At 41.4% G+C, this 14,139-nt stretch overlaps 1 protein-coding gene across 3 annotated transcripts in view; it reads right to left on the reverse strand.

Annotated features, from left to right (window-relative positions):
- mRpL10 (mitochondrial ribosomal protein L10) overlaps positions 1-14,139 on the reverse strand; it is a 74,161-nt gene that overhangs the window by 7,342 nt on the left and 52,680 nt on the right. For all 3 annotated transcript variants that reach the window (XM_068353484.1, XM_068353483.1, XM_068353482.1), the window contains exon 4: positions 6,403-6,504. In XM_068353484.1, coding sequence (XP_068209585.1) covers positions 6,403-6,504 — 102 coding nt within the window. The remainder of the gene's footprint in view (positions 1-6,402; positions 6,505-14,139) is intronic.

Raw genomic sequence — 14,139 nt, forward strand, 5'->3', positions numbered from 1 at the left:
ATACTTGACATTCACTCAGTACCTTAGTGCACAGGAAGGGATATACCTATCAATAATGTTGACTAGATTCTCATACAAAGGGACAACACCATCAGGATCAACACTACTATACAATTGTGACCAATTCAAGCCCAAAAGATCATGCAAAATCCCATTTCAGTCTGCTTGAGATTTCATATAAATCTTACATGAGTATGATACATTAGGGACAGGCTGCTCAGTCTTCACTACTAATGAAATCAAGGCATGATCAGAAGTTCCAACTGGAGAACTAACCTTACTTGTTATAACGCCAGGGGAGTCAGTGTATATGAGGTCCAAGCAGTTACCAGACCCGTGAATAGCTTTACTTATGATTTGCTCACAGCCTGATTCAGAGGCAAAGCCCAAAGCCCTTAAGCCATGGCGTTCGGTAGGATAAACAATATAACCACTCCCTATGGTGAGCATTGAAATCACCAACAAAGACAAAAGAGGCCTTTCTATCATCTTGTATCTTAGCCATAATGGTAAGACTATCAAAGATAGAATCATCCATGTCAGGATTCCAGTAGATCAAACACATATAGAAGTTGTTATGCCTGCCACATACTTTTATTACCTGAATCTCATGAGATCCACATTCATAGCAGGACTTCTGAGAAGCAGGGTACTCAGTTGTAATATACACCGCCATTCCCCTAGCCCTAGGGATGGCATCGCTATTCAACATTATTGGCTTCTTAAAACCAATTATAAGGAGCTCAGATGAGTGCCTCACAGTAGAAACCAAAATTTCTGAGCGCAAAAGAATATCATACTGTCTGGACGCAACTGTAAAGTCTTGCACATTTGCATGAAGCCCACTACAATGATAATTGTTAGTGCTCAAGCCATTTAAAATTTGAATGATACTTTGTAAAGAACAGAACAGTGCAGTACATAAATTTTGCTGCAAATTGAATTGTTCAAGGGCTTTGAGTTGAGGATGAAAAATCAACACTACTGTAAAAAGAGCTGTGTGTAAAGTAAGATAAATTTGTTTAACACATTTCAAATGAATGTTTGAAATTTAACCAACAAAAATATTTCAAGGGTTTTGATAAATGGTTTATTTTGGCAAAATATGACAAATTTGTAGATAAGTTGTATTTTCCTTAATTAATACAAACCTGGAGTTATTTATATATGGATATATCTTTTGGCAAAGCTGGAAGGTAGCTAATTAGAATTCCGGTGTGAGGTGGCAACCCTACCCAGAGCCTGGGTAGGGGGTGGCTAGTGGTGCCAGCCACCTGTATATATACTCATGGAGTGGTGAACTAGTCACTTTTTCTTTGCAAGCAGGACTTACTGGGGGACAGGTAATGGCAGGATAATTTGTAAAAATAACTCCAGGTTTGTATTACAGTAGTTAGGGAAAAATACAAATTTGTCATTTGTTCACAAAACTAACAACCCTTCCATTATTTATACATTGATGACTCGTCCTTAAGTGGGTGGATAAGTCCGACTACTGGCATAGTCATTAACCCAGGTTTGCCTAGTAGAGTATTAAACTGTAATCAAGGGAAACCTTGCCACCTCAGTTATCAATACAAAATGGAATGACAGCAGCCTGAGCTAAGTGAATGTGAAATATAGTACTGTATATGAATGTCTAGGTAAGAATGTTCTAAATAGGAATCTTACACAAAAATAGACGTTTCCCTATGCTTACCTCACAAGATGCATTGGGGACGTTGACAAATATAAGAATATAAATTATACCTGCAGTAGTTGAAGCCAGCTTGCATAGGGACTCATGGTGCTGTTTCCCAAGAGAGGGGAAGATGAAGAAAGGAAAAAAGGCCAGACACACTTTCATTCATCCCAGACTTAACCCGAGTAACCAATGCCTTCAACCAACTGCTACCCGTCCAATAAGGAGCCTGAGATACTTTAAACCCCTTGTTGAGCAGCCACCACAGGACCGATAGAAAACGTATCGTTTCTCCTGTGGGTCATATCTTGTAGGTAATGAGCTGTGAACGTAGTTTGACGTTTCCAGACAGCTGCTTGTAAAACTTGCGACACGGAGAAGTTGCGTTTGAATGCCAAGGATGTACTGATACCCCTGACATCATGAGCTCTAGGTTTACGAGCTAGAGGATGTTCATGACTAATAGCTTGGTCAATGACCTTACGGATCCAAGCTGAAACAAAGTTTTTAGTGATCCTCTTTTTAGTTCTACCCGAGCTAACAAACAACGATGGTAGTCAAGGTTGGATTGCTGCTGTATGCTTAAGGTAGTACCTCAAACTCTGTACTGGGCATAGTAACAATTGATCTGGATCATTGGTTACAGAACGTAGACTCTTAACCTGAAAGGGTCCGAATCTAAGGTCCAGTACACCTGGATTTTGAGTCTTTTCAATAAACTCAGGGACGAAGCCGAGAGTCACTTCCCCCCATCCCCTTGAATGGGCGACGTCATACGAGAGACTATGAAGTTCACCGACTCTTTTACCGACGCTAAAGCGAGTATTAACGCCGTTTTCAAAGTGACATTCCGGTTCGTAGGGAGGTCCTTTCAAGGACCTCAAGATGCAAACAATGTTCCTCCTCCTCCTCCTCCTCCTCCTCCTTATTATTATTATTATTATTATTATTATTATTATTACTATTATTACTAGCTTAGCTACAAACCTAGATGGAAAAGCATGATACTATAAGCCAAAGGGATCCAACAAGGAAAAATAGCTAAGTGAAGAAAGGAAATAAACTACAAGAGAAGTAATAAGCAATCAAAATAAAATATTTCAAGAAAGAGAAATAAGATAGAATAGTGTGCCCAAGAGTACCCTCAACCAATTGAACTTTACCCCAACACAGTGGAAGACCATGGTATAGATGTTATGGCACTACCCAAGATTAGAGAGCAATGGTTTGATTATTGAGTCTCCTTCTCCTAGAAGAGTCTTCTACCCTTTCCAAGAGGAAAGTGGCCACTGAACAATTACACTACAGTAGTTAACTCCTTGAGCAAAAAAGAATTATTTGGTAATCTCAATTATGTCAGGTATATAAGGAAAGAAGAGAATGGGGAAAGATTAGGGTAGACTATTAATGAGCCATAACCAGAGAGAAGGATCCAAAGTAGTACTGTCTGGCCAGACAAAGGACCCATCAACTCTAGCAGTAGTATCTCCACAGGTGACTGGTGCCCTGGCTAACCTACTACTATGCTACGACCAGGCTATGGCTCCTGATAACTCAACCAGCAGATCTTTGAGCCCCAGAACTCGTCTTCTCAAAACTCATAAAATTTGTCAGGTCACATTCACCTGTGAAATCTATCAAGCAGCGAGCACAACTCGTACTCAGACAATCTAAGTCAATGATGATTCCACAAAACTATTTCACACCACATCTGCCTTTTTCCTAATATCATTCCCCTGTTTCCAAGCTATCCTACTTCTTTTTCTTTTACTCCCGTTTCCAATAAGTGGCAAAAATTAAAACAAGAAGTTAGACAGCTAGAAGATATGAAACTAAAGAGAACAGATGAAATGTAAAAGACAAAGCAATGCAGCTACAGATGGAAGAGTAATTGTACAGAACCATTATACACTGCATACAGTACATCATTTAAGGTACAATAAGTGGTACCTCAATATATGGTTGACCAGAAAAAGAAGCTGGTACAGCAAAAGGCAGCCAATACATGGACATCAGAGAGATAATTATCTGAGCCATATGTATTTTTGGCACAAAAGAATTAGTGGATTATCAACACTTTCAGATTTCAGCCTTGCTGCAATATCCTCATTGATGGAGAATCATGCTTTGAATTTATTGACATAACAGCCATCTTAATTTATTATTCACAGGAAATTTAATGGTAGTCATGGTGTCATTTTGAAGAGGAATAATTGAAATTGATTGCACAATATTAACAGAGGAACAAAATAACAAATACAAACAAGCTAAATTGGCTAAACATTTTACAGATGACTTCCTTTAGAATCTAAAGATTTTTTTAAAAATCTGTAAGACTGCAAGACTTCATTGGAATCTCAATTGGATAAAGTTTGAGTTTTGGATCGTAAAAAAATGTGCTAAATAGTCAGTCTGTACTACAAACTTCTGCATACGACAATGGACATTGTTATAAAAAAGTAACTGGAAGAAACCTATGACAACTGCAACTTAATTGTTAAAAGCTAAAAATTCTCTGAAAAAAGTATGGTATTTTGAGTAAGATTGAAACCTCCTATGCTCTTATGATAATCAACATCATCTGTTTTTTATACAATATTTGTCCATCCCTTATATTGTTCTGGGTGTCAAGAATGTGCAAAAGTTAGTTTTGCCATCATGTAAATGATAAAACAAGCTTACTGTAACTCTTATGCTACTACTAGGTTCTATGTTTTGGTCCTCACTATTTCATAATAATTTCAGCTTTTTGCCCTTTTCATTATATTCATTAATTAATATATAATTTCTTACATACATACATACATATACCATGGCACTTCCCCCAATTTTGGGGGGTAGCCGACATCAACAAAGAAACAAAAACAAAAAGGGGACCTCTACTCTCTACGTTCATCCCAGCCTAACCAGGGACTCAACCGAGTTCAGCTGGTACTGCTAGGGTGTCACAGCCCACCCTCCCACATTATCCACCACAGATGAAGCTTCATAATGCTGAATCCCCTACTGCTGCTACCCCCGCGGTCACCTAAGGCATCGGAGGCAGCAGCAGGGCCTACCGGAACTGTGTCACAATTGCTCGCCATTCATTCCTATTTCTAGCACGCTCTCTTGCCTCTCTCACATCTATCCTCCTATCACCCAGAGCTTCCTTCACTCCATCCATCCACCCAATCCTTGGCCTTCCTCTAGTACTTCTCCCATCAACTCTTGCATTCATCACCTTCTTTAGCAGACATCCATTTTCCATTCTCTCAACATGGCCAAACCACCTCAACACATTCATATCCACTCTAGCTGCTAACTCATTTCTTACACCCGTTCTCACTCTCACCACTTCGTTCCTAACCCTATCTACTCGAGATACACCAGCCATACTCCTTAGACACTTCATCTCAAACACATTCAATTTCTGTCTCTCCATCACTTTCATTCCCCACAACTCCGATCCATACATCACAGTTGGTACAATCACTTTCTCATATAGAACTCTCTTTACATTCATGCCCAACCCTCTATTTTTTACTACTCCCTTAACTGTCCCCAACACTTTGCAACCTTCATTCACTCTCTGACGTACATCTGCTTCCACTCCACCATTTGCTGCAACAACAGACCCCAAGTACTTAAACTGATCCACCTCCTCAAGTAACTCTCCATTCAACATGACATTCAACCTTGCACCACCTTCCCTTCTCGTACATCTCATAACCTTACTCTTACCCACATTAACTCTCAACTTCCTTCTCTCACACACTCTTCCAAATTCTGTCACTAATCGTCCAAGCTTCTCTTCTGTGTCTGCAACCAGTACAGTATCATCCGCAAACAACAACTGATTTACCTCCCATTCATGGTCATTCTCGTCTACCAGTTTTAATCCTCGTCCAAGCAATCGAGCATTCACCTCTCTCACCACTCCATCAACTTACAAGTTAAACAACCACGGCAACATCACACATCCCTGTCTCAGCCCCACTCTTACCGGAAACCAATCACTCACTTCATTTCCTATCCTAACACATGCTTTACTACCTTTGTAGAAACTTTTCACTGCTTGCAACAACCTTCCACCAACTCCATATAACCTCATCACATTCCACATTGCTTCCCTATCAACTCTATCATACGCTTTCTCCAGATCCATAAACGCAACATACACCTCCTTACCTTTTGCTAAATATTTCTCGCATATCTGCCTAACTGTAAAAATCTGATTCATACAACCCCTACCTCTTCTAAAACCACCCTGTATTTCTAAGATTGCATTCTCTGTTTTATCCTTGATCCTATTAATCAATACTCTACCATACACTTTTCCAACTACGCTTAACAAACTAATACCTCTTTTAATTGTAAAAATAAATCACCATACTGTATAGTATTATCTAGCTATACATTCTTTTCCTACTAAACTAGTTTTTACTTAATTTTCTAAGCAGTACAGTATCTACAATTATTTAGTCTACACTATACTTTAGTCACTTGTTACTAATTCACAGCTTTGATGTCTAGAACATTTCCTTTCCTTGATTCTGTATTTTTTCTTTCACAGGTAAATTGAAATAATGTAAAGATATACAATAGCTGAAAATAACTATAAAAACTTTGTGGAACCACTAAATACAACATTTCTGATTGTGTGAGAGCTGCTGCAAAAACAGGTCCACTGAAAATTAATCTTGTTAAAAACAAATTTCTCATCCAAATGCAAGACTTACTTTAGGTACATTAACTTCAGTTCCTATAAAAGTGGCATTTCTGGTCTTGTACAAATCAAGGACAGCTTCATACTTGGTGTTTGTGAACGCTAGTTCAGCAATCTGTACACGAAAGAGATGTTAGATTTTATTGACCATAATTAGTAACAAACTTTATGAATCATTTAATCAAAGTGCAAAGCAGTTTCATCAAATTCAACATCTTAAAAAATGGAGGAAACATGCATACAAAAAGCTAATAAATGCTATATGCATTAAAAGTATTAATGAACAATGAATTAAAATGTTTTTTTATATTTGATCATTAAAATCATGACTAATACAAAGGCCTCACTATAAAATCTGAAACATAATTTACAGTAGTAACAAAATAAAGGCATTAATATACTGTACATAACATTTAATTTACTTAATTTGCTTAAGTTTAGACCTTGAAGATTTTGAAAAGTATTATATCCTGTATAAGAAATAAAAGCTAGTTTGTTCCTACACGAATACAAACCTTCGTCCTTTATTAGGGGTAAGATTTTGGCGAAAGCTGGAAACAGCCAATGAAGGATTATTGAGATTCTGGCAACTGCCAACCAGTACCATCTGGTGGGATGGGTCTGACAGCACTGAGAGGCTCCTTTTGAGTTGCACTGATGTATTCTTGACACTCTCCAACTGGCCTCAGGTTTTTCCATAGTATCACATTTCAGTATGAGTGTGAACTATCTTAGTAAGACAGTAAGAGACTAACTTGTATTTACCTCTGCAACACTTGTTCCTGGTATTGACACAGACTTAATTCCCTGAAAGATGAATAAACATCTGGGACAAGAGCACTTTCCAATCTTTATGTTGGTGAGCAACATCTCTCAGCATGCGAACACAAATATCTGCTCACCCCCACCTGGGCGCGCCAGCTCTTTGGACCATGCGCTTGCTCCTCAGTAGAGTCTTATGACAGTTCCCCCAACGGGAGTAGAAGAAAACAGTGTCAGAAAGCACAAGCTTTCCTTCTCGCAGGACATATACTTTGGTATTCCAAGCGCTCGAGAGCACTATGCCTCTGAGCATGCAGGTTTGCGCTCATATCATCGTTTACTGATAAAGGTGCACAATCTAAAAAGGAAACAGGTGTAATGTTAGCATGTCTCTCGCTCACCCAGAGGAGGATGAAGAGATCCAAGCGTAATTGTCCTCTATCGGGTTTGTCCTTGAGGACGGGAAAGTTGGAGAGATGTCGACTTCTGACTACCAAAACTCGTTGCTCCATCCCTTCTTCAGAGGACAGACCGACAACCTTTGGATTGAAGGGCAAGCTCCCAAGGTGACAGATCTCCCTGCTTCCTCTAGAGAATGAGGAAGACCTTCCCTTCTGTTTCAGAAATCCTGGCAGTTAAGCTTGCTCCGGATGAAGCTCTCTTAGTTTCAGCGTCCTGGTGAGCCATCGCCCTTGAGCACTGACTCCTATGAAAAATAGTTTGTCTCTGAATTCCCTGTCTACTCCTTTTAAGAGTGATGTAAGCAGTTTAGTTGAGCATACTGGTTGGACTACAGTCCGAAATACTGTATTTTATAAAGAATCTCCAAGAGGCAAGCAAGGTTAAAGAGCGCCATCGCCAAACGAGTCATCTAATAGCAGTACATCACCTCAGAGAGCACGAACCTCAGGCATGTGAGGGTCCTCGTGTGAGCAAGAAGCTTACAGGAGCACGGAAGCATGTGCAACCCTTAACCACATGCCGGTGACCCTCAGCCACGTGCACACAACGCTCAACACTTAGCCATGAAGCTGTTCAATTATGAACGACTTTCCCCGCCAAGAGCAGACACCTCCTCCGGGAAAATAATACGATCTAATAAAAGAAGGCATTTGGAGAACACGCCTCTCAAACTTCTCCATGAGAAATAAGCCCAAAAGCTGCTCCATCAGGTGATCGACCAGTTCCTTTTCCCCCTTTTCCAAGGGCTATTACAGATCATAAGAGAGACTGACAACTCAAGTGCTCATCAGAGTTGCTCGTAGATCCTATCATTGATAACAGAGGAGCATCACCCCACAAGGATCTTAAGCGCCCATCAGAGATACAAGCTGTTCCTTTGAATGTCAAGAAAGAGACCATGCTCTACAGGCTCAAGATGGGGGGTCCCAAAGTTTAGGGATGAATATACTCTCTCTTATAGAAATTGTTTATTGGAGAGGGTCAAAATCAACAGAAGACACATGACAACCATGTCTAGACCCAGAGTCTTCAGATGAGATAGAATACCCTCTCTCCGAACATCACATTTCCCCTTACCACCCTCCCTTTTCCAGGGGCAAGAAAGTCAGAAGTACATTGCTTCAAAGAAGAAAAAATAAATGAGCATCATCTGCAAGAGACCCCATAGAGTCCCACATTCAGACATCACCTCTGAAGAAGGCAAGGCTTTTCTTACCCGAGCCCTTTGAGACTTCCCCTGCCGCTGACTAACCAGGTCCAGCCGAGGTGAGACCCTTGAGCCTGAGGAGGAGTCTACTTTCCTGAGGGTCTTAGGACTTATCAGGAAAGTAAATACCCTGAGGATATTCTAGAAGCCTCATTCTCAGGAAGGCAGACCACAGACTAATTCAGGAAACCACACCTCAAAATAACACATTGAGTTACCATTTTCACATCAGAGAGAGAAGACTATTCAGAAACTGGAGGCACAAGTCTCTGCAATCAAAGACTCCCTGCAAGAGCCTCGTTCCTCAAAGTTGATTCCTCGTTTTTTTAAACAGAGGAAATTCTACATGATAGAGGGACCCCATCCTACCCCTCTTCCCTTATACCCTGAGGTAGAGACCCTGTTCTTGAGGATGTCAGCAGAAAAGGTCACAAAACAACCATCAGTTTTCTTGGCCTCGGAGGCCATAAATAATGAAGCAGTAGCAATGTCAGTTTTGCAGGCTTCCTCTTGGTCAGACCACTGGTCTGGTACGCTCTCATATTTTGCAGTATCTCGAGTTTTGTAGATTCTAAAGATACAAAAGCAATATAAAGAGTTTGCCTTTTCAGGTGCTAAGTAAATGGAGCTCTTTGTACACAAGTCTACATACCAGTGGAGCAACTGGATACTAGGATGCAGTGGTCAACAAGTTTGTCAGACATACAGCCTTCAAAGACTATGTCTTTGCAAAAGACCCCACTGACACAGAGTGCCTCTCTCTTTTCCCCGGACAAAGTGGTTACAGTAGTAGCAAAGTGGGAAAAGGAAAGACAACAAGCCTCCTTCTTCAGGATAACCACTCCCTTCAAACAACCTCCAACAATGCATACTAAACATAGGAACTTGCCCCAAAGGCAGTTGCCTATGAGAGAGGGCCAGACTGATAACTACAATTTTCAATTTAAGAAAACAACTGTCAAGAACCAGCCCTTTTGCCGAATGCATCAAGGTAAACGAGGATGAGGTTGACGAGTATCTCATTAGGGGTGGCCATACCCTTGTCACCCCCTGTGGAGGGGATGCCTGCTGAGTTGGTGGACGAGGTGGCAATTCCAAGGGGCAGAACCTTTGACAGTGGTAGTTCACGTCAGATAACGCTTCTTGTTCACCAACTCCTTAACTTCAGCATCAACGACCCGCACATTATACTCATTAGGATCTGTCAAAAACCTAACATCTCCAGGATTCTACAGCAACCTGTTTCTGGCACAGAAATAAAGAGATTGGATACCAGTCATCGCCCTGTCCCGTCTGAATGACTTTGTTCTGCAAACGAAGTTCAAGATGATCTCCAAGTTCAAGAGGAAGATCTTAAACATGGTCCACCAAGCAATAAGGCAGAAAGATTTCTTGTTGTCTACAGACCTAAAAGATGAATACTTTCAAATTCCAGTTACTAGAACTCCAAGAAGTAGCTTTGGTTTGTCCTGAGAACAAGAAAATTTCAGGTTCGTTCTCTATTTTGGTTTAAACTTGGGCTAATGTGATGAGAAGACTTCTCCAATACCTCGACAATTGGCTCTTGTTGGCGGAGTCAGAGTTCCAGACTACTCCACAGGGACCTTCTTCTATTTTCGTTATGCTCTAGGGATCTGGATAAATCTCAAGAAGGTTATATCTTTGTTCTGTGCAGTGGACTCTGAAGTCCAGTTGAAGACAGAAGTTCAACCCTCCAGATGTACTGGACAAACATCTAATAGGACATACCCTGGTGGCTACAGGAGAAGAACCTGTTGGAGGGCTACCCCCAACAGTTTCTTCCCCAAACCTCATCCTTTTCTAAGATTTGTCAAGAAAAAGGTGGGGAGAGCACATTTAACTCACTCCACATCAGGTCTGTAGACAGAAAAAGTAGATAAGACGTCCCATATAAGCATCTTATAACTGAAAGCAGTATACCTAGCTATGATCCATTTCCAAGACATAATAAAAGGTCACAGTGGTGTTGAGTGACAACACTACAGTAGTGGCTTATGTCAACAAACAGGGGAATTAGTTTCTCTAACAATTTTCCAATTGGTGGTGAGCATGCACTTACAATCAAAGGACAAAGCAGCAGCCGATTAGGCACATTTCACTCCAGGAAAACGGAAAGTGATTGTAGCCAATCTGAGTCGTTGCAATCAGGTTGTAGGCTAAGAACGGACTTTGAGTCCTCTAGCTGTGAGGGGACTCTTGACTTTGTGAGGTTCCCTGATAATAGTCATGTATGCCAATAAGCTAAACCACAAACTAACAATTTATTGCTCACCAGTGTCAGACCAAGCAATAGCACTGGAAGATACATTCCAACACCCATGGAACGGTCTTGACATCTATGCCTTCTCATAAATTTGTCTCATAACGAAAGTGATCAGCAGAGCCATCAGCACACCCAATATCCAAATGACTCTGGTAGACTAGACCCACATACAGAATCTCTTTGTTAGCACAAGAAGGACAAAGAAGAAAATCTCCAGAAATACCATCTGTTTTTATTAAGTCATCAGTAGAGCCTACAGGGTGCAAAGGAATAAACCATCAACCTCAGACCCTTCTACACCTCATGCCATCATGGAAATTGGTACCTCTTCAGCATTCAGATATAGCCATTCATTTTCCCAAGTGTTGAAGGCAGGTATCTAAAAGAGACAGACCACATTTATGGCACACTATCTTTAAAATTGCTGCCACAGGTCCTTAGATACATTCTCCATACGACCTGCAGTACCTGCCCAGCAAGTGGTATCTACAATAGCATTTACATCATAATTCTAAGGTTTAACCCCTTTACTATGGGGCAGCAGATCTACCCTCAAGCTATATACTGTACCAGATTTGTCACCATCAGATATACATGCTTACTTACTCTATAATAATCTACATTTCCCTGTTTATCTGTTTTACTGCTGAATACAGAATAAATTTTTTATAAGTTTGCTTTTTTTTCTATTGTGTTTCTCTCTAAACAACCAAAATATTTTTGCTCCATTCATTATGAAGTGATTATATCACAAATTTTCAGTAATATGTATTTTTCCTAACAGTACTTACCTCAAACTACTTTCTTAGGAGGATCTGGGATCTCCTCAATTACCGACCAAGAATTTTGCGTAGTTCCCCCTCTCTCCGTTACCTTGTCGGGGCGCTCCGGGGCGGAAGGATACTCGGGGCGCCCCGGGGTCAGCACGTGAGGCTGCGCTTGTTAGATCGTCAGTGAGCGTATGTAAAGTTCTCCTCGAACTCCTGTAAGATACTCGGGGTAGGATGGGTGGGCCATAACCCGAAAGTAGTTCGAGATAAGTGCTGTTAGGAAAAATACAAATTACTAAAAATTTGTGATTTGTTCCAACACGGAGTACTTACCTCGAACTACTTTCTTAGGAGACTTATACCTTAGGAGGAGGGAGTGGCTTACAGTTCAGAATATTCAAAACTTCCTGGGGCACATGACCTAGATAATGAGCGAGTCCCTCCTTGCTTGGCAATGTAAGCCAATGCTGTGGTGTTGTCGGCATTGACTTGCACCACTTTCTTTCGGACTGATTCTTCGAAACTTCTGAGGGCTAACAGGACTACCAACAATTCTTTCTGGTTGATATGGAAGTTCTGCTGAGTCTCTGACCACAACCCCAAGACCTCCGACTTGCCCAGTGTTGCTCCCCACCCTGAGTCTGAGGTGTTGGAACACAACGCAAGGTCTGGGCTCTTTGGAGCTAAGTGGTAACCCTCTTGGAATCTGTCTGGTTCGTTCCACCACCAAAGGCAGCTTTTGATGGATTCTGTAATTGGAATGTTCATTGTCTCTAGATCCTTCTCCTTGTCCCAATGGTAATTGAGGTGGAATTGGAGAGGACGAAGGTACAGCCTTCCTAAAGGGACAAATTGTTCCAACGAGGAGAGGGTTCCTATTAGACTCATCCACTTCCTCGCCGAACTCTTTCTTTTTCCTAGAAAAGACCGGAGTTTCAAATTGGCTTGTTCCGTCCTTAATGGAGACGGAAAAGCCCGAAAAACCTGACTCCGAATCATCATTCCCTAATAAAGAATCGCTTGTGATGGTATCAGGAGAGACTTTTCCTTGTTGACAAGGAGACCCAATTCTTTTGTAAGACTCAAAATTGTTTGGAGATCCTTCAGGCAGTGATCGTATGAGTGAGCTCTGAGAAGCCAATCGTCGAGATACAGAGAGGCTCTGATGCCTATTGAATGGAGAATCTTTGCTATATTGAGCATCAGTTATGTAAAAACTTGCGGGGCGGTGCTGAGGCCGAAACATAGGGCTCGAAATTGAAAACCTTCTCCCTTGAATACTAACCTTAGATAATGCATGAAGTTCGGATGAATTGGGATGTGAAAATAAGCGTTCTGGAGGTCAAATGAGACCATCCGGTCGCCTTTCCTTACCGCTGCCACGACTGACTTCGAAGTCTCCATCGAGAACTTGGTCTTCTGGACATACTTGTTTAACGCACTCACGTCCATGACTGGACGCCATCCCCTCGAGTTCTTGGGTACCAGGAACAGGCAGTTGTAAAAGCCTGGAGAATGTAAGTCCTGCACCTTTTCTATGGCCCCATTCTCCAACATTAAAGACACTTGAGTTGTTAATGCTTGTCTCTTTGCCTCCTCTCTGTATCTGGGAGAGAGATCCACTGGAGCTAAAACCAAAGAAGGTTTCCCCATAAAGGGGATTTTGTAACCCTCCTTTAGAAGCTGTACCGACCAAGGGTCTGCTCCCCTTCTCTCCCACATTTGCCAGAAGTTGAGTAGTCTGGCTCCTACTGCCTGAAGGCGAAAACAGTCAGACTCTGCTTCGCCCTGTCCTAACGCCTCTCCTCTTAGTTCTTCTTCCATCGGGCCTGGAGCTACCCGTTGGAAGACCTCCCTCGAAAGGGCTGAGAACTTAAGAAAAGTATTCTCTTCCTTAGATTTGCAGCTGGAAAAAGAAGTTGGAAGGACTTTCCTAGCTGTCTTAGAGACCAGATCTTGTGTGGCCTTTTGCGTTAAAGCGGACGAGATTTCCCTAATGAGCTCTTGTGGGAACAGCGAGGAAGACAGAGGAGCAAATAATAACTCTGACTTCTGGAACAGAGTAACTCCCAGTGACAGGAAGGAACACATCTGAGCTCTCTTTTTAAGAATTCCTGCTGAAAATAGTGCCGCCAACTCATTAGAACCGTCTCTCAATGCTTTGTCCATACAGGACATTAAATGGACTAACGTCAAAGTATCTCCTTCTTTAAAAGTGGAAACTTTCTTGCCTAAGGCTCCTAGAGTCCAGTCAAGGAAGTTAAA

The sequence above is a fragment of the Palaemon carinicauda genome, chromosome 30 (genome assembly GCF_036898095.1).
Source record: "Palaemon carinicauda isolate YSFRI2023 chromosome 30, ASM3689809v2, whole genome shotgun sequence".
Classification (NCBI taxonomy): Eukaryota; Metazoa; Arthropoda; class Malacostraca; order Decapoda; family Palaemonidae; genus Palaemon; species Palaemon carinicauda.